Consider the following 20,556-nt stretch of genomic DNA (forward strand, 5'->3'; position numbering starts at 1 on the left):
GCCCAAGCAGTACAGCGTTACATATTAAAAACTTCCCTGAACAGGGCTGCCTTAACATGTCTTCTGAATGTCAGGTAGTTTTTTATCTCTTTGACATCTGATGGGAGGGCGTTCCACAGGGCGGGCGCCACTACCGAGAAGGCCCTCTGTCTGGTTCCCTGTAGCCTCACTTCTCGCAATGAGGGAACCAGCAGAAGGCCCTCAGCGCTGGATCTCAGTGTCCAGGCTGAACGATGGGGGTGGAGACGCTCCTTCAGGTATACAGGATAAATAAAGGTTTTTAAATACATTTTTAGCTTTCTATATATTTTTTCAAAGCTTAATATTTCCTAAAGCCTAAACTCTGTCCCAAACGGCTTAATTCCAGTCCCCCAAGCTGGCTGAAAGGTGCAACAGAATTTTCAAGGTGACACTGGTGAGAGTGGACTCTCTTCCTTCATAAGAACATAACATAGGAGGCTGCCTTACACTGAGTCAAACCATTGGCCCATCTAGCACAGTAATGTTTACATTGAGCCTGCTGAGGTTTCAGGCAGGGTTCTCTCTAGGAGTGGCCAGTGGCACAGAGCGGGTGGGCTGTGTTACCAAGAGAGATTGGGGGGGGGGTGAGGTGTGGCTGCTATGCAGCCAACCAAAACTCCTGTCACTAAGCACTGCACCACACTGAGCTCCCCACCCCTCACTCCGTCCATAAGTGGCAGCGACAGTGTTGGGATGCCAGGAAAGCAATGGAAAGACAGCTGCTTCTGGTTCTCTTCCAGCCTTACTTTGGAGATTGAAGCTTTGGCATAGAAGGTCACACATGACTATTCTTCAAAAGCACCCATATTTCTGGCCAGACTGCTGGATCTGTAACCTGACTTCCCATTACTATCTATGATATTTTACACATATTTGATAAAATTGCTTAAGTTATTTTGAGGCATTAAAGATAACCTTTCTAAGGGCCTTTAAGAATTCTTTAACTCTTCGGTGAAATTTTGTTTCCAAATTTATTGCAAGCTGCCATGAGCATTTTTTAAATGGAAAGTTGGGTATAAATATTTAAAGAAACAACTGCCGTCACCGCCATCCAATTTACATCGCAATAAGGAGTTCCACGATGCTTTTTGCTAAAAAAATAAAAATAAAAATTGACAAAAATTGGCTGTCGGCTTATACACAGATAATGAATGCAGGGGGGGGGGGATGTGCCATTAATGGCAGCAGCAAGCAGGAGATTGGGCAGGCGATTGGCGGTTGCGGAAAGTGGGTGGGTGGGCTGTTGGTGGTGGCAACTGGGCGGACAATTGGTGGCTGTGGTGAGGTGTGTGATAGGCAGTGGCTGTGGCAAGCGATTGGCAGTGGCGGGAAGGCGGGTGAGCGATTGGCGATAGTGACCTCCCTCAACCCCCCAAAAAGCTAAACAAGTTAATTTCTTAATTTTGGGTTTAAAAAATAGGGGTTGTCTTATACACGGGTGCATCTTATACATGGAAAAATACGGTATTTAACTTTAAAAATGTGCAAGCAGAACAGTTTATGTACTAGAGCTTTCACCCTCTCCTTGTCCTGCGGCATCCCCAAATCCGCTTGGGAAGGTTGTGGAAACCCCGCAGAACAGATTTAGGGGGCATGCACTAGGTTGAATGCAACTCACTGCATTTAGTAGGAACTATTCCCAAGTAGGAATGCATTAGATTGCCCTTGTATATGCCCAAGGGCAGAGCTATAACCTCGACATCTCCGCCTTGAATACAGAAGTCTCACTGTCTCATCTTCCAAACCAAATGAGAAAACTTCAGAATAAAAGCAGCCTCCAGTTGTAGGACAGTTACCCAATTGCATATAAATGATATTGTTATGAAGTTGTGAATATCTGTTGCTGGGAATCACAAGTCCTGCTTTCATGTCTTGCTTACGGGTTTCCCACAGGGTCACCAGCCTGATCCTGCAGTGCTCTTCTTATGTGTACTGTCTATCATTATGGGATACTAGAGTTGATGTGTTTTCTTCCCACTCTATTCCGCCATGGTCAGACCACACCTGGAGTAGTGTGTCCAATTCTGGGCACCATAATTTAAGAAGCGCAGTTTTATGATTCTTTCACACATGAATCCAAGCCTTTTGGGGCTTTATTGGTGGTGGTGGGGAAACAGTGCTGTGAGCGATGGCTCGAAAATGAATAAGAAGCCAATGGCTTTCTCCCTCTTGTTTGCTATAATTGTTATTTATGTTTCGTGTTCTGTCAGCATCTGGCACTGTACCACCAGAGAGATGAAAGAAAACAGCCTTAACCGAAGGAGATATACATAGACACACCGCAAGAGCCTAGATGTGTTGTTATAGCTGGGCCTAGAAAACCAACACATGGCAGTAGTTTCCCATGTAGATGAGGTAGAAACACAGAGACACCAAGGGAAATACTCAGCCCTGGGAACCAATAATCAAAAGAACACAGAAGCCCTGTACTTTAAGAGGTTTATCTTCTATTAGGTCAACCCAGGCTACCTATTTGGCAGCATGTCATAAGCCAAGAACAGGAGTAAGCACTGCATGCGCTGCAGACATACTGTCAGAAAATGGAATGAGTTGAGCAAAGCGTGGGGAAATGCCGTAAATAATCTCTGCCCCATGCTGCAGTGGAAGGCAAGAATAATAAAACAAATGGTCATCAGCCAACCTCTCTTAGGCCACAATCCTACATACTTGGGAGGAAGCTCCTCTGAGCTCAGTGCAAATCACTTTCTTGGCTCAACATCTTTAGATTTCTAGGACATTGAAGTTGGTTTTCCACGCAGCCTGATCCTATATGTGTTTATTCAGAACACATATAGGATCAGGCTGCATGGAAAACCAACTTCAATGTCCTAGAAATCTAAAGATGTTGAGCCAAGAAAGCAAAGAACATAGGTTGGATCCTGCTAAAGAAGGTATTTTGCAGTCTTCTACCACATCAACCTGGCACATTACAATTTTCTAAGTGTACACAAAACAGGTTTGACATGTATAATTCAATGCGTAAAATGTACATTTGGAAATGTGGGGAAAATTCAACATTGTGTGAGCTGGCTTCTGCACCCCCAGCTTCAGGGAGCTACACTGGGGAGAAGAGGAAAGGGAAGTCCCATTGTGCAAGCAGATGTCCGTTTTGTCCATACATAGACGCCACTGAATTTCACCCAGCGTGTATTATGCAGATACACAGACCAGGTAGTTCAGGTTTGGTACCCGGATGTATGGTAGCGTAGAATGCATTCCAACCTGAAGAATCACAACAAACAGAAAAAATAAGCTATTGCTAATGTGTCACCGAGTTGTGACATCTGTCTAATCCACTGTCAAAAGAAAAGAAAAAGTGATTACATGGCATTTGTCCAAAAAGCTTTGTTGTTTCATAAAGTTAGCCAAGAAAGTTCTGATTCCTTTTACATTAAATGGTAGGAGTAGTGCATTAAAAAAAAGAGTCACTTTACATTAATGGTAGGAGGTGAAAATTAACTAGATTTTTCATGTAAAATATAAAGGGTTCTTTTTTTAAGACCTCATGGTTCATTTAAAGATTAGTTAACCTGCAATTATGATTAAATTCCAAAGGTAAAATGTATCTGAACACACACACACACATATATATACACACATACATACACCCCCCTTCCTAAGACTGTCCAAAGTTCTTATTATGCTGATATTAAAATTCATAAAGCAACACTAAGTGGCCAAAAACCTCTCCAACCTCAACATTTTTTCAGGGGTAATAATAATATGCAGCAAATGCAGGCCAACCAAAAACCACTTAACTAATTAGTAGTTGCAGTCGCCGAGAAAACATGAATCAACACTGTTATTACAAGTGGCACATTTGAGTGGCATCTAATTATGACTTGATGAGCGTGATACTTGCATTATCAACATTACTACCGCATCCCATCAGGGACTAAAAGCCGCTGATGGCATTGACTGCAAGAAACTCCCCCTCAATGGCACTGCAGCACCCAACAATCTCCTTGGCAGGGGCACCCTCACTAAATGACACGTTAAGCGTAATTACTGGCCGACATTGTAAATAAACAGGATTGGAAGTGAAAATTGTACCAAGTGCATAAGACACAATCTGACACATTGGAAGTGGCAGCCTTAATTGAGAGTTTCTTTGACTGCTCAAGATCATTTCAACTGCATTTCTCGGAGGACAGTGATTATAACTGTGGAGACAGACGGCATAATGGTATCAGCACTGCTGACAGAGCAGTGAATTAAATTGTATCTGCTGTTGTGTGAAAGCCTTGATGAGAAGTACAGATCCTTAGTGGTCTTATCATTATCACACAATGGTCATGTTGTCATCAACCTTTCTGGCTCCAATTGAAAAGAAATGATTGTGTGTTGAAGCTTCCCCCCCTACCACCACCTCCTATCTCTTCTGCTGAATAGAACCAATTTTCAGAGAGCTATGAAATCACGCTATAGGGCCTAAAATGCAGCTGCTTGGCATACAGACTGGGCCCCATTAAACAGGAATCACGCACAATATGTGTTTATGCCGGGAGAACAAATAGAAGCTGAGCGCAGGCCAAGTTTATTCACAGACACAAAGCCCGTGTAGCTCTTCATCAATATAATTGCCTTTTATATTGTCGTTTAAATAATGGGCTCCATTATTGCTGTAAAATCCTAATATTCCTGGCATTTTATCGCTATGTTTACAAGGTATGTCTTTTTCCCCCCTTTCTTTTTTTAAAAAAGGGAGGGGGTGAAGCACATGAAAAAGAAGATAAAGGAAAACCCACGGCATTTTACAAGAGCAAATATTACTTTCAATTTTTAAGACTCCACTCCTTGACATTTTCTGCCAGGCTCTTGAATTCCCAGTATCACTAGCACATATTAACAAGTCACAAGGTGTCTGTGTGTGCCTGCCCTATTCCTTCCACTTCTTTTCACAGGAATTTGACTTCTTAGGCCTTTTCCCCCCTTCAACATATAGCCACTCCACCAGATTATTTCAAAATAGTTTAAAGTTTAGGACTATTTCACTGGAGGTTTTTCTACTGCATTTATGAACCAATGCAAACCCCAGCCGTGTAAATTTCTTTGTCATCTATGTATGAGGTGCAGGTTCTTTCTTTTAACCCTCTATTGCTAATGCCTAATACTGCAACAAAACATACTATGGTGACAGAGACCTAACATAACAGGCTGCAATACTGTTGTCATCTCCTCTCTTGAGAAGCTATTCACGGGAGGGCTTTCCACTCCCATTAGCTGTGCTTTGTTACCTCCAGACACCACATGGCATCAATAGAACCATTATCACACAAGAGGGAAAACTGGATATTTGGTGGAGGGGGTGGGGGGTGGGGAGAGTTGTTAGCATATTTATTCCTTGCGCCAGTGGGAGACATCATCATACCCACTTTAAATTTGGTTATATAGATGTGCTTGATCCTTCATAAAGAAGTTAGCAGCCTGAGCCTTAGACAGTAAAGCAAACAAGCCTTCTCCAATATATTGAATTTGGGTCCCCACCCCATTTCCCACCACAGAGATATTCAAAGGAAGAGTTCCACACAGCCGTCACAGCCAGTTCCAATTAGAACCCTCCATATGTGGGCAAGAATAGCAAAAGCACACATGAATAAACGTAAAATGTAAATAAAAGAAGGCAAGGGCAGAGATTTCCTTTCCTTGCAATTCTTTGAACTAAAGAAGATGTTCTCTGTCTATCAGCCCCTGGGCTAGCATTCTGGGTATTCCAAAAATTGAAAAATAACAATACTTCAGCAGTTGACAAATGTTGAAAGTAAGGAGGCAAAAGCTGGCATTTAGTGTATTCGTTTCAAGTAATTTTACTTATAAAAGAATAAGTCTTTTGGAGAACAAATACTCCTGCCACTTTTCAACCCAAGTAATGCTATCCAAATGGAAGTATTTAAAGGAATATTTCATTCCCCTATACAGATAAGAAAGAAAGAAAGAAAGAAAGAAAGAGGAATACAATAACTTTTTTGAAAAAACAATATGCAGCTTGCTTCCGATTTATTTAGAAAGAAGTAAATGATGCTTTCAAAGCTCTACAATTACCTTTAAAACTTAGACGATAAATTCTTTCTCATAACTGCAGTTCCATCAACTTATGCTTCTCATGAGGCATTTAAGCAGGGGAGGGGTGGCAGAGGGGGTGGCAGAATCCCTGCTAGGAAAAACTTTGTGCCTAATGTGCCAGAAAAGGTCATCCTTGTCAAGCTTTATCTTCCGCATTTTTTGTGGGTAGAGAGAAAGGATAATTTCAAGGGACTGCCATAAAACTGCCTCTCAACCTGTCTCAACTTTTGCTTTCATTCCTACACATTTTCATGGCAGTTCAACATCTGGAAGATTTTACCAGCTACAACAGGGAAATGGAAATCCCACAAGAGGACTATTAGGACTACTTCATGTTGTATTTTGAGGAGGGAAAGAATATGATGCAAAGTGGGGAAAAAGTGACCCTCTTTCTCGAGGTTTCTGTATGTGCCAAAGGAATTGTGGGACACAAAGGGGTCTTACAATAGGCTTCAGAGAAGGCAGAAGTGGGCAAGTCTATCCCACTGTTGCTACCCCTCACTAAAACCCGGCCCAAGGCAATGAGAATATTAGCATTGCCCATTCCTGAGCATGACCTTAAAGAAGCAGAGATGGTAATGCAAACCAAAAACAAAGATCACCTCCTCCAAGTTACCCGTTTCTTTGTGGGGCCAAGCCATAGGAGCCAACTCCTAGGGGCCAAGGTCACTTCGGCCCGCTCAGTAAAATATTTGAGGGGTCCCCCCCCCCTTCTGTTTGATGGGCATTGCCATTCAAATGGTGTGTGTGCATTGTGTCATGTGATCAATTATGTGCAGCAGGGCTTACCACCTCCCCCCCCTCCCAAAATGTATTTTAAGTTGGCACTCCTGGGCCAAGCATATCGCACCTAGTCAGTACCACACTACTTACTGGTTTGTCCAATCCACAAGGACTTAAGAGCAGCCTTGTTCAAAGATTTAAATCTCCCAGTTGAGAGATCGATTGGGTACCTGATTAACTTTTTATTAGGGGACAAGTTTGGAGAATGTTAAGGAGAAAAGTTTGCGGGGATGGTAAGTTGAATTCCTCAGGGGAGCAAACTCTTATCTGACAGAATGTCTGATTTTAATAATCACTCTGTGTAATGTATTTTACTCTGTTTAATTGGACTACTGTTATTAGTAGTATTTTTGTACATTATTATTAATCTTCTCTCTCTTTTTAAATATAAATTAATCTTTTTTTCTTTTTCTCTTTTTTTTCTTTCCTTGCTAAATCTGAAAATGAAAAAATAATTTTTAAAAACCTGTGAGGGTAAAACCCCAGAGTAACTGAATTACTGTACAGATTTCCAAAAGTTAGATCTGAGTCACAACACAAAAGGTACTCAGAAATAGCTAACTGGTGTTTGCCCATTTGATCTGTTAGCAAAGAACCCTTATTCCTTTGGAAAACACTACTTACTTTTCTGAATCTCTTCCAACTGCTTGACTGCTTCATCTCTCTGCTGCTTGATTTTGTCACACTGCCGGAAGATAAAATGGCATTTTCAGAAATTAAATAATTAAATCAACTTCCACATAATCAACAGAAAGCAAAACAACGATCAGGAATTAGGGTAAAGCTAAAAGAGCAGATTTAACTTTACCGTATTTTTCGCACCATAGGACGCACCGGACAATAGGACGCACCTTGTTTTAGAGGGGGGAGAACAAGAAAAAAAATTCTCTCCCTCTCTGCCCAGCGCCCCTTCAGCGAAGCGGCAGGAGGCGCTGCGCAGAGAGGGGGAGAATTCCCCCCCTCTTGTTTTCCCCCTCTAAAACAAGGTGCCGTTTAAGGTGCGTTCAGACGCCTTCAGGCGGCTACCTTGGAAGCCTGGAGAGCGAGAGGGGTCGGTGCGAACTGACCCCTCTCACTCTCCAGGCTTCAGGTTCCTTTCGACCTGCTCTTTGGGACTGGCGGGGGGAAGCCCACCACCAGCCCCAAAGAGCAGGTCGGGCAGTAGCGCAAAGGCGTGCGGCTATAGAGGCTCCTGCCATAGCCGCATGTCACCTCTCCAGCCGGGAGAGGGTCGCGGGGGGCTTCTTTAGCCCCACGCGCTCTCCCAGCTGGAGAGATGACATACGGCTAAAGAGGCTGCTGCAATTGCTGCGTGTCACCTCTCCAGCTGGGAGAGGGTAAGCGGGGCTTCTTTAGCCCCGAGCGCGCTCTCCCGGCTGGAAAGGTGGCGTGCGGCTATAGAGGCTCCTGCCATAGCCACGCGTCACCTCTCCAGCCGGCAGAGGGTCGCAGGGCTATGCTGTCTTCGCTCCATAGGACGCACACTTCATTTTTGAAGGGGAAAAAGTGCGTCCTATGGTGCGAAGAATACGGTAAACCAAATTTTAAAGAAAGGCAAATGGTAATTTGGAGTCAATTCCTGCTTTTGGTTTTTAAACTCCAGTACAAAAAGCTATGGGACGCAGGTGGCGCTGTGGGTAAAACCTCAGTGCGTAGGACTTGCCGATCTTCTGGTCGGCGGTTCGAATCCCCGCGGCGGGGTGAGCTCCTGTCGTTCGGTCCCAGCTCCTGCCCACCTAGCAGTTCGAAAGCACCCCTAAGTGCAAGTAGATAAATAGGTACCGCTTTATAGCGGGAAGGTAACAGCGTTTCTGTGCGCTGCGCTGGCTCGCCAGAGCAGCTTCGTCATGCTGGCCACGTGACCCGGAAGTGTCTTCGGACAGCGCTGGATTCCGGCCTCTTAAGCGAGATGAGCACGCAACCCCAGAGTTGGTCACGACTGGCCCGTACGGGCAGGGGTACCTTTACCTTTACCTTTTTACAAAAAGCTTCAAGGTTCAAATGACAAGATTCATAAGATTCTTGTACAGCCCTTAAAAAGCATATTCTTCCACTGCTCTAGGGCTTGTTTATACAATCACAGGTGCTCAGACTCATCAAACTTGGATGGTTAAGAATTGCTGTTACAAGCCTTCCTTGCCCACAGAGACAAATTCTTGGGTGATTCAGTCCTCCTCCCTCTACACCCATTACTTGTAATCACAAAGTATTACACCCACCTTAGCATGCCATGACCGTACTTTATTTGAATGACATCTATTCAGTCAGTTATAAGCTATTCAAGAATGACTAATTGTCCTAGGGTATCTCCCCTTTTCTTCCAAAGTTCAACTAATCCCTTGAATGGGTAAACAAATCAGGCAGTAGAGACCTATCCTCACCTTCTATGTGCATATATACTGATCAAGTGAAAGAGGAAGGGGACCAGCCTACTAGGCCCTACTCCTGACTTCTACATGTGTCAGAAGTCCCATGCTCACCTTCTGACAAATGCAAAGAGGACAGGGGCAGGACCAGCAACATGATCTGCTTCCCCTACACATATATGGTATGTGCACAAACAGGAGACACTAAGGGTTAAAAATCAAGCAAGATGTGATGCAGGAGATCTGTGACCAGCCTCTTTTATTTCTTTTAAGTTATAAGCAGCTATAGGGGAAGGGGGCTGAACTGGATCAAGGCCATTCTGCAGGCAAAACATGTTGCCATGTGCAAGTTTCCACAATATAAATCACACCACTTATACTGATTGATACTTGCCTTACCGGGGGAGGGGGGGGGATGCACCAGAAAAACATCAGCCTTTTTTTGGTGTGGGTGGTGGGAGAAGTTGACTGGAATACTAGTGTGGGGAAATGTCTATCCTCTCTCCACCATGCAACTTCCAAATTTGATTGAACCATGCTCATATCTCCTTTTACCTTTATTTGTTTGTTTATTAACAAATGATTCCTGACCCTGCTTGCTCTGCTCACCAAGTCTGCCAACTCACCATCTCCTTTGCCAGTGCCCTTTCCTATCACCTGGCAAACCCCTCCTCCCTTTACACAACATTCACCCCCTCACCACTCTCACAAACCTCCCTATCCCCTCCAAAGGAAAGGGAGGGGCTTCAGAGAGAAGTTTGTCAAACTGTTATTTGAAGCACCTCCTCCCCTTCCATTAAACCTCACTGCAGCTGTCTTTAATGGAAGGGGCAGGCACTTCAGAGAGCAGTTTGGCAAACAACTTTCTGAAGTTCCTCCCCTTCTCTGTTAAACAGGTTATCTGGGAAGCTTACAATTTTAAACACACACACTAATTCAACTAAAAATCAGTTAGTAGACATCAGTAGCCATTTTTTTGACACATGCCATCAACTATGCACATTTTAGGGAATAATAACAAGCAATGATGAAGCCATACAAATTTCCCTGGGTGGGGGGTGGGGGTTCCAAAAGTGTGGGGCCACTACTGAAAAGGCCCTGCCCCTAGCACCCAGAAGCCTCATAGTTCTTACTGGCAGGCCAGGGAAAGACAACCTGGAAAAATCACAGATCTCCCATATCACATCTAATTTGTGCTCTGCAGCTTTTCAAGGCATTGTTATACAAAGGTAACTGTCAAAGAAAGACTTGAGTTTGGGAAACGTTAGCTGTTATTTCAACCTAGCAAAATCCAAATTCTACTGAAATTTCAGGACTGCAGCCTGCATATCCATTCATTGAAATAAAGCGAAATGATAAGCAACTGTGGTAGAAGATAGAATTAAAATGTCTCATTGAAAAACCAGATATGCCTGCCACAACAATGGAGTTGCCTACCATGTTTTTTAATATATTAAAAAAGAAGCCCTTTACGTCTTAGAATGCAAATGAATGGTCAAGGACAGCAATTCTGGAGGTACCAGCTGCCCCTGCCTCCAAAGTAGTATTCTTTTCTCTAACCTTAACACAAGAAAACATCCACAAAAAGACAAACCCTCTTAGGGTATGGAAGAGAAGACGAAATATTCATGTCAGTGGTTCACATTGATCAGACTCAGAGGCTTGAATATATGGATAGTTTTGTTGTAAATCAATAGCATGTTGTATTTACTTTAGGGGAAGAAGACTGTGAGTGGAAATAAAGAAAAGGAACCAGTGCAAATGTATAGCTTTCTAGCAACAGAAACTGGTTATTTCCATGAACAAAAACATGCAATGTGCAAAAAAAAAAAAAAAAAAAAAAAAAGTTCAGAAATATGGATTAGAGATAACCAATGACTTATTATTCTGACTCTCTTAAAATTTGTCTCAGTGCAGATGTTAACGCCACTGTTTTCTTAACTGTTGTTAAAATATCAGGAGCTAGTCACAATCATGTCCATTCACTTCCCAACGCCTGCAACATGAATTTCCTCCAACATTCCCTTGTCAGCCTTAACCATGGCAAAGCATTACATCAATGACTCGTATCAGGTTCCGTCTCAGCTAGGGAGTGCAAATCTGCATCAATTTCAAAACCTGATTCAGATAGCAATTCTGGTTAGTGTTGACGATCATTAAGTCTTGATGGTGTAGGGGTGTACTGCAGTCTACAAGAAGTTGTTTCGAGCTGGAAAGTGGGAAGAGGACTACACAACACTGTAGCCTCTTCTCATAGTTTTATCTGCGACATTACTGATGGAATTAGTACACTAGTCTAGGGTAGCCCCTTACTGCCAAAAGAATTCATCACACAAAAGGCCTTTGCATATGCTAATTTATATTTACAGGTGCAAATTTGTAATTCAAACAGAAATATAGTGCATTCTGTCCAGGTGCCAACTGATAATGGACAACTTCAAGGCCCTCTCCCTTCTTGTAGAGCTTATCTTAAACTGGACCAGGACTGGATGACCCTTCAGATGATGGCCCCCTTCAAAGAGAAGAATGTCTCCTGACAGCCCTTCAAACCCTGCAGTATACCAAGGCTTGTGGTTTGTTGCTCCCAGCTCCATGAAGGGTGGAGTGACACAGGAACAATTCAACAGTGTGCTTGAGCAAAGTGCTTGTTGGTGGTAAGCCAAGGTTTATGGCTTATCATGGCATGTAAACAGAGTACAGGACACATAATTATTATGAATTAGGAAGTTGCAATGACAAACCCACAACCCTGGAAAGCCCCAGCCACAATGCATCAGTAAAGGCAAGGGGGAGCACAGCAAGATTCACCTACTGACATTGTTGGTCAAACAATTGTTCATTTAGAAGATTAATTGCCCACCTTTCAGTACAAGTTTCACAACACAATAAAGGCAATCACAAAAACAGTAAATGGAAAAACCCAACAGCAGCAATAAAAGCAATAAAAGCCTCAATACTATCAAGTCACATTAACTTAAAGCCTGTTTAAAAAGAAAGAAAAATATTTAAACTGATCTAAATAAGACGAGCTCTCAAATTCTGTCCTCAGCTATCAGAACTTTGGGAGACCACAGGGGAAACTTGCTTTATGGGTGTTAATATTCTGATGGCCCATCAAGTACTGGATCTCGAAAGGCAATAGAGTACGTATGGGAGAAGATGCTTCCTCAAGGGTGCCAGAACTAAACCAGTGCCATCCTTGACATATCTACTCACTTAAGTCCCATTAAGCTCAACAAAGATCATTACCAGTAAAGTGGGTATAGGATCACAGCTTAAAAGAAACAGCACCTCACATTTAGACTACAAACCAAGGATGCTCAACAAGTGGCCAAATCCCTCTCGTCTAAGAAGGGATGTGGTTGACGAATCAAGAGAATATGATAAAATGTGATTGTGGACATCGTCTTGGCATGGACATCTACTAGGAGCACTCCCAAGCTGCCCCTTCTGGGTGAGTGTGATCCTATTTAGGACGGGCATTTCCATCACTCCCCAAGTGTTGGGACCACTCACCATGAGCTATTTCTTCATCCTGTCCAAATTAAGCTTCTATTTATTCACAGTCATCCAATCCACAAGCAACTTTAGACCGTCTTTTAGGAATGGAATGTTGGAGGCTGCCTTATACTCATTCAGACCAATGGCTCATCCAGTTCAGTACTGTCTACATTGACTGAAGGTTGTTCTGCAACATTTCAAGACTGGAGTCTTTCCCAGCCTACCTGTAGATGCTGGGGATCTTCTGCATACAAAGGAGATGTTCTCCCAATGAGCTACAGACCTTCCCACTAAATTAGACCAGGGCACTGGGTTCAGATGGAGGGGAGGAATGGTGATGGGAGTCATTCCACATAGTTCACTGTTTCACTTGCTGTAGTAACCACCATGAGCACTAGGTTTCTACCCATTTCTTTGTGTGTGAGGGTAGGGAGGAGTTTGCAAGAAACCTGATATTTGTTTTTGCTTTGCACCTCCAACAAGCAGGAGAAGAAAATGATTGCAGTGTGTGTTCTGGCTTGCAAACTGCATTCAGGCCAGGATTAGGATAGGAATCATGATCTAAGAGGCACATTGTGGTGATGGTGACAGTCTGAAATTACTGTGTAAATAAGGAAGTAGTTTTGTTACTGGTTTCTGCTGAAAACTTGCATGAGAAATTTTCTTATCTGAACTAAATACGGGCAATGTCAACTATAGCTAACTACAACGAGAATTCTCTTATATCAACATATCAAGTTTGGCAGTTCTCATTCTATGGCTGCAATCCAAGATACACTTACCTGGGAGAAAGTCCCACTGAACTTAATGGGGCTTACTTCTAAGTAGACGTTTATGGCCTTGTTATCCATTGGGACATACATATACAGTATGACTATACACTGTGCCACTGCTGGGAGCTGCTGGTTGGCATTGGCTCATGATAGGGCCTTCTAAGTGGTGGCTCCCTGAACAGGTACATCTGTCTCCCTCATTACTGACTTTTAAGAGGAATTTAAAAGCATTCCTGTTTAGCCAGGTATTTGATGGCTGAACAACACTGAATCTGGCAAAAGGAAATCATTGACTGAGAGAATGTGAATGCTTTAAAATAGTATTTTTAAACTGTTTTTAGAACTTTTTAAATAGTACTGTTTTAGTGCTGCTGCTCTGGCCTCCTTTTGTGGAAAGCAGGTATAAATCAAATAAGTAAATAAAGGACAAAATTACTAAGCAAATTGGTGATACACAGATATACATACCAGTAATTTCTACCATCACAGTGGTACCAAAGTTATGGAAGTTGCTGCAAATACTTCCTCATATGGATAAAATATTTGTAAGGGGAAATGCCAATTGTGCCAAGGTCCATCAAAATCAATAGTTAGACAATATTTTATATCACATGAAAACAAGTACAAACCTCTTCTTTTGTTTTCTTATTTTCTGCTCTTAGATCTTCATATTCACCAATAGCTACAAAAACAAGATACATAAAAAGTTATCTCGGTGGTGCTCTTCATAGAAATCTCATTAACTTTCACACATCCATAAATTTTACAGCTGCAAACATCATGTTGCAAGTCTATAATAAAGATCACTTTGCTTACTGAAATAACACATAGCATTTATACAGGACTTTAAAAGAGTGTTCAGGTAGTATCATAGAATCATCACAGACATTATCTGAGCAATTAAAAGACATTTAGGATGCTATATATCCAGTCATTTTGTTACTCGTGCAGAATGTACCCTTTATTTAGAAATTTTGCATTACTGAACTCATGTTCTCTCACAATCAAACTAGCTGGTATAATCACATCATGAGTGAAGTTAGATCTTCAGTAACTGCAACACTAATGGTGTTTTGACTTTATAGCCTAAACTTAATTTTAATTACCGATTTCTAATTTTCCCCACAAGGTGTGCATAGCGGTGCATAACTGTAGGATGGTTCACACAACCACACACACAGTCACAGTTATGACAATATACATATAACTTTGATATTGTTACCACAAACAAAATGCTTTTTAGCAGGTTCAGTTCACACGTCCAGCTGCAAGTCATGTGCTTATTTATTATAACATTTATAAGCTGCCCTTTAAAATGATCCCAGGAGAGCTTTACATCAACAACAAAATTACAGAAACACTAAAACTAATAACAAATAAAAGCAGCATTTAAAAGCAATCTTGCATAGAAATTGCAGGTATCTATTTATTTAGTTATTATATTTATTTGTTATCTCATACAAGAGGTCTCTGGGCAACATACAATGCTAATATCTAAAACCAGAAGTAAAACCATAAAAAATACAAACAATTCAGCCAATATTCAAGTCAAGGGGAAAATATTGAACAATTTAATCATACAAAAGGAGCAAAAACACCGAGACACAACCTAAAACCAGGTAATCCCTATCAGTTTAGAAGAGCCTAAATTAAATAATATTGAGATTACGTTTTAAAAAGATGTTTAAAGAATAGAAAAGTCTTTGCCAGGCATGTGTAATTCTAGCACTATAGAGGCACTATGAACCCAATGAGTGATGCCCGACTTGGACTTGTCAATTGATTTCTGTGGGTCTACTCCGATCACGACACACAACTGGGTATCACTCTGTGATCTGCTTTTATATAAAAAAGTGAGTCAGACTTTAACCTGCTGCTTAGCAAATTATGTGGAGACATTTTCCATGAAAGATTAACCAGTTGTCACGGAGCCCAAGATGATTCCTGTACCATGTCTTCTGCCCAGCTTTAAACTGTTCCTTCTGACAATGTCTCGTCTGCAACACATTCAGAACATCTATTAATTATTGATGCACTTTCTAAAGTATTTATAAAGGTAACCTTAGTGTGAGGCGAAAAGTCAGAAGTTCTGGAAGTATAAAAGGCTAACAGAAGTGCTAGACTTCACGGACTCAGGCTGCAAGCCTATGCAGATTCTTAGAATTAAAAAGGTACAGGGACCCCTGACCATTAGGTCCAGTCACAGATGACTCTGGGGTTGCGACGCTCATCTCGCTTTATTGGCCGAAGGAGCCGGCGTACAGCTTCCGGGTCATGTGGCCAGCATGACTAAGCCGCTTCTGGCGAACCAGAGCAGCACACAGAAACGGCGTTTACCTTCCCGCCGGAGTGGTACCTATTTATCTACTTGCACTTTGACATGCTTTCAAACTGCTAGGTTGGCAGGAGCAGGGACCGAGCAACGGGAGATCACCCCGTCACAGGGATTTGAACCGCCGACTTTCTGATTGGCAAGCCCGAGTCGGACAGTACTAAACAACTAAACAAGAACAAAAGGCTCTGTGGTTTAGACCACAGCGCCACCCGCGTTAAATCCCCTTGAATTCAATGGGGTTGACTTCTGAGAAGACATGCCTAGGAGTCTCTGTGGCTAAGTACAAATAGCCTCTTAGGTCTTTGTTTTTTTAAAAAAGGAATGAGGTAGCTTCAGCCTTGTGAGGCCTAGAAGCCACAAGGTCTCATTCATCTGTGTTTTAAATTTATAAAGTATTAAGTGCCTACACAGGATCTGCTGGGGCACGCACAAAGTAATCTGGGTTAACTGATCCAAAGAATATACTGCTATTTACACAATAAGTTGCCACGCACAGTTAGATTCAGGTTTAACTAGTCCAACATTCTTTGTAAGAATCCCAGCAACCAAATAAGTACTAGGAGGCCCACCAGAAACAAGACATTTCTTTACGGGGGGAAACAAGGGCTAATCTTATTTATTTATTTACTTACTTACATACATGTATACACTGCTTTATTGTAAAAAACAAAACAAAAAAGTCAAATGGTTTACAAAAAGATAAAGCAAAACAAAAATATAACCACACTTAAAAGCATACAAAAGTTATAATACTAAAACAGCATCAACTTTCTAAGCATCTGGGTAGGCTTGGCCTACACTGGCCTATAATGCTAGCAAAGGCAGCTACTAGTGTCCATGCCATTTAGGTATTCCCAAATCAGCAGTCTGGCTTTGATTTGCCTGAACAGGCAGCATGCTGACACTAACTGCTCAAGTGCTCTCACTTTGCTCCTCCTAGTAAAAGCAGTGTGCACAAATCAGGAAGCTCTGTGTTCATAATTATGTCAAAATCACAGATTGTGGTTTGTTGCTCCCTAAAACACAAACTTCCATAAGCCTGCAGCAAACCACAGTTTAGGGTATAGATAGGAAGCAATAAACCATGGTTCATACGCAATATAAAGTCAAGGTTTCCTGATTTATTTACCACCAGCGTGCTGCTCATTCATGGTATGCCAGTGACATACTGTCTCTGAACATGAACGTTCCAAATAGTCATTGAGACAAATAGCCTGTGGTTTATCTTCTATGAACCATTAATTTATTCTCTGTGAATTTATGAATCGCATCCTCCATCTCCCTGAAATCAAAACTGGGAACTAAACTCTAATAGTCAGAAGTATCCAGTCAACAGTCAGAAGTATCCAGCACACAAAAGAAGGCTAGATACTTGGCTACTTCTATATTCACAACTGTTTTTAAAAAAAATAAAAATGGAAAAACGAACATTCAGGGGATGCACGTCAGCAGTAAATGTGGGCAGCTGATGTGTGAACATGTAGAAATATGTGATAATGACTGCAGCTGAGGGGACATTGGATGACTCCAAAGTTTAAAGGGAGGGTAGGTTTTCAACATTCTATCCTGGTTATGATTTCCTCCACTGAGATTCTCTGGTAAGTGTAAAATACTGTAATACAGCAAGTGTTTGATGTTGTTTTCCTGCCACTCCCTATACAGTGGTACCTCGGGTTACAAACACTTCGGGTTACAGACTCTGCTAACCTGGAAGTAGTACTTCGGGTTAAGAACTTTGCCCCAGGATAAGAACAGAAATCGTGCTGTGGCAGCACGGCGGTGGCGGGAGGCCCCATTAGCTAAAGTGGTACCTCAGATTAAGAATGGTTTCAGGTTAAGAATAGCCCTCCAGAACGAATTAAGTTCATAACCAGAGGCACCACCGTACCTTAGGGCCACATTCACACTATTCATTTGACACATTATGATACCACCTTAAACATTCATGGCTTCCCTCAAAGAATTCTGAGAGCTGCTGTTAGCAGGCTCCTACAACCCTCCCAGAACCTTCCAGAGTAGTTTAACAATCCTTATTCCCATGGAATTCTGAGAATGGTTGTTCCATGACGGGAAGAGGGCTCTCCCTAACAAACTGTAGCTCCCATAACTCGTTGCGGGAAATCATGACTGTTCAAAGTGGCATCATAGTACAGTGGTACCTCAGGTTACAAACACTTTGGGTTACAGACTCCGCTAACCCGGAAGTAGTACCTGGGGTTAAGAACTTTACCTCAGGATGAGAACAGAAATTGCATGGCCGCACAGCAGCAGCAGGAAGCCCCATTCGCTAAAGTGGTACCTCAGGTTAAGAACGGTTTCGGGTTAAGAACGGACCTCCGGAACGAATTAAGTTTGTAACCAGAGGTACCACTGTATTTCAAACCTATGACGTCAATTTGGCCTAGAACAGTAACTCTGTTCAGACATTCTATGATCACTGCATTGAGTGGGAGAGCAGGCACCCAAATATCCCCTGCGAGCCCTACCTTGTGTATCCGTACACTGGGGGAATGCCTGAAAAGGCAAGCCTGCTCTTTCACCTCATGATTTCCAACCATGTTCTGAATGACCATTCTGTAGACATGCATGGCTTCCCTTTTCAAACTTTCCCCAAATGCATGGACAGCAGAAGGAGGAGGGCAGTAGGGAATGTGACCGTAGGTAAGATCCTGCTCTCCACAAAATATAAAATTGTGTGATTTTGAATGTCTGCAACCTTGGAGAGCTGCTGTCAACCACAGTAGTCAATACTGAACTAGATGGGCCAACAGTCTGACTCCCTATGAGGTCAAATGCCAACACCGAAAACCTTCAGATGCCACAAGCTGCCCAGGGTGTCCTATCAGCATGCACAGAACTGACAGGAGGCTGGTAACATGGCTTGAACTTTAAAACAAGCTGAAAACTAGAGCTGACACTGCCTGAATAGGCAATGGAAGAATAGATGGAAGAAGCAGGGATGCATGCTGACCACCACCCAATTCTACTAGATAATATATATTTTAAAGCTTCCCCTTTCTCCAAGGACCTCATATAGTTCCATGGGCATAGCCAAGGGGGGCAAGGAGGGGCAGCTGCTCCCCTAAATCAATAAAAATACATAGCAAACTGAGGTTCTGGCCCCGCTAAAAAAAGGCCTGCCCCCCTCAACAAAAATCCTGCCTACACCCATGTACAGTTCCCTTCTTTTATCCTCACAACAACCCTGTGAGGTAGCTCTTGCAGCAAGAGCATTAGCTGGCAGTTAGCCACCCCATGAGTTTCCTCACTGAATGGGGATTTAGAAATCTGGGATTCCCTAATCCTAGCCTAGTACTATAACCACTACTCCATGCTTCCTTTAGTTAAATTTTAACCAGCAGCAGGCATGTATTTAAAAGTTGCCTCCCTATATGAGCATCAGCTCTCTGCTCAATTAGTGGGGAGACTCCCTAGTCTGAATCATTTTGCGCTTTGCTGCGGGGAAGGTAAAAACACCAGGCGAACGTTGTTTTCTTGGAACCCTTCCAACTGGGAAAAAGGGATTGTTTCACTTTGGGGAATAAGGCTCTTTCGTAAGGGGGAGGGGACGTACAAAGCCAGGCACGTGCCACGGATTTCATCACCCCTTGCGCCCAAACCCACAAATCGTCTTTTCCTCTTCCAGCGCCAGGTGGATAAGAAAACAATAAGCCTTTGCAGCCGATGGGAGGAGGTGGCGCAAGCCGATTAAATAATCAAACCAGCCCGATTTACCCGGCAACCGAGGAGAGGGGATTGCCAACATTTTCCTGCAGGGAGAAACAAGGAGGCAAACGGGAAATCTTCCGAATCCGGTTGGGTGTGTGGAGCGGGTGGAAGAGCTGCCTCCAGGCCTCGGGGTTCAGAAACGCCAGCCCTATTAGCAAGCGCTTCCCCGGGGAGGGGAACCCATCTCCCTACCAGCTCCAATGCGGGGTAGATTCGGTTGCCGGAGCTCACGAGCGAGGAGCGCGCGCGCGCGGCGTCCCCTCCCCTCGCCCCCGCCACCCTGCGTCTCGCCGTCTGGCTGCTGCCTTTGACACTGGGCGGCGGGGCGTCCCTGGTCCAGGGCAGCGCAGCGCGGCACGACCTCCCGCCCACAGAGGGGGTCCTCGCTAGGCGGGCGGCCAAGCGCCGCTCAGGTCGCCCGGGTGCTTTTTGTTTCGGCAGCGGCGCGCCAGCCGCTCCCCGAGCCTCTTGCGGTTTCCCGCCCGGGCGCTGCAGGAGGAGCGGCCGGTCGGTGCATTGGGCCCCCCGGTCCTCGCCCTCGTCCTGCGCGGCTTACCTTGGTCTTTGAGGCCGCCGAGCAGCTCCAGCTGCCTCGCCGCCTCGGAGCCGCTCATGCTGCCGGGCCGCCCGAGAGCGTCTGGCTCGGCACCCGGAAACGCCGCCCGAGCGCGTCAGGCAGGCGCCGCTTTCACCTGCGAGCGCCGAGAGGGGCGGAGAGGCTGGCCGCGTGCGCTCGGGCAGAGCCCTCGAGCGGCCGCCGCGCCACTGCTGCCGCTTTTGCAGATGCCCGGCCTTCTGGCGGCCGCTTTCGCCCTGTTCGTATAGGGCAGGAGGGAAGCCAGGTTTTGTTTTTGTTTGTTTTTTAAGGAAGCGAGAGAGAAAGTTTGGTTCCCCCAAAACAACAAACATGTCATGGACATGTAGTGATCATGCCCAGACCATTTCTGTTATGGCTCTATTCTCGCCATTACTCCTGTTTTGGGAA

General features: G+C 43.7%; 1 protein-coding gene across 5 annotated transcripts in view; it reads right to left on the minus strand.

The window, feature by feature from the left end:
* The window catches only part of SHTN1 (shootin 1), a 68,860-nt gene extending 48,599 nt beyond the window's left edge, over positions 1-20,261 (minus strand). Inside the window, exons 1-3 of one of the 5 annotated variants that reach the window (XR_014511522.1) lie at positions 20,128-20,261; positions 14,137-14,189; positions 7,492-7,552 (exon numbers count right to left, since the gene is read on the minus strand). Coding sequence is in view for 2 of the 5 variants with exons in the window: in XM_083441150.1 (XP_083297276.1) it covers positions 7,492-7,552; positions 14,137-14,189; positions 20,128-20,185 (172 nt within the window). In the remaining 3 variants the exon portion in view is untranslated. Of the gene's footprint in view, positions 1-7,491; positions 7,553-14,136; positions 14,190-15,377; positions 15,398-19,577; positions 19,704-19,763; positions 19,855-20,127 lie in introns of those variants that run through there. The other 4 variants (XM_083441150.1, XM_083441153.1, XM_083441151.1 and 1 more) reach the window with 4 other exon arrangements.
* Between the last annotated feature and the right edge of the window lie 295 nt (positions 20,262-20,556).

This window comes from Podarcis tiliguerta, assembly GCF_965153285.1.
Source record: "Podarcis tiliguerta genome assembly, chromosome: 5".
Classification (NCBI taxonomy): domain Eukaryota; kingdom Metazoa; phylum Chordata; class Lepidosauria; order Squamata; family Lacertidae; genus Podarcis; species Podarcis tiliguerta.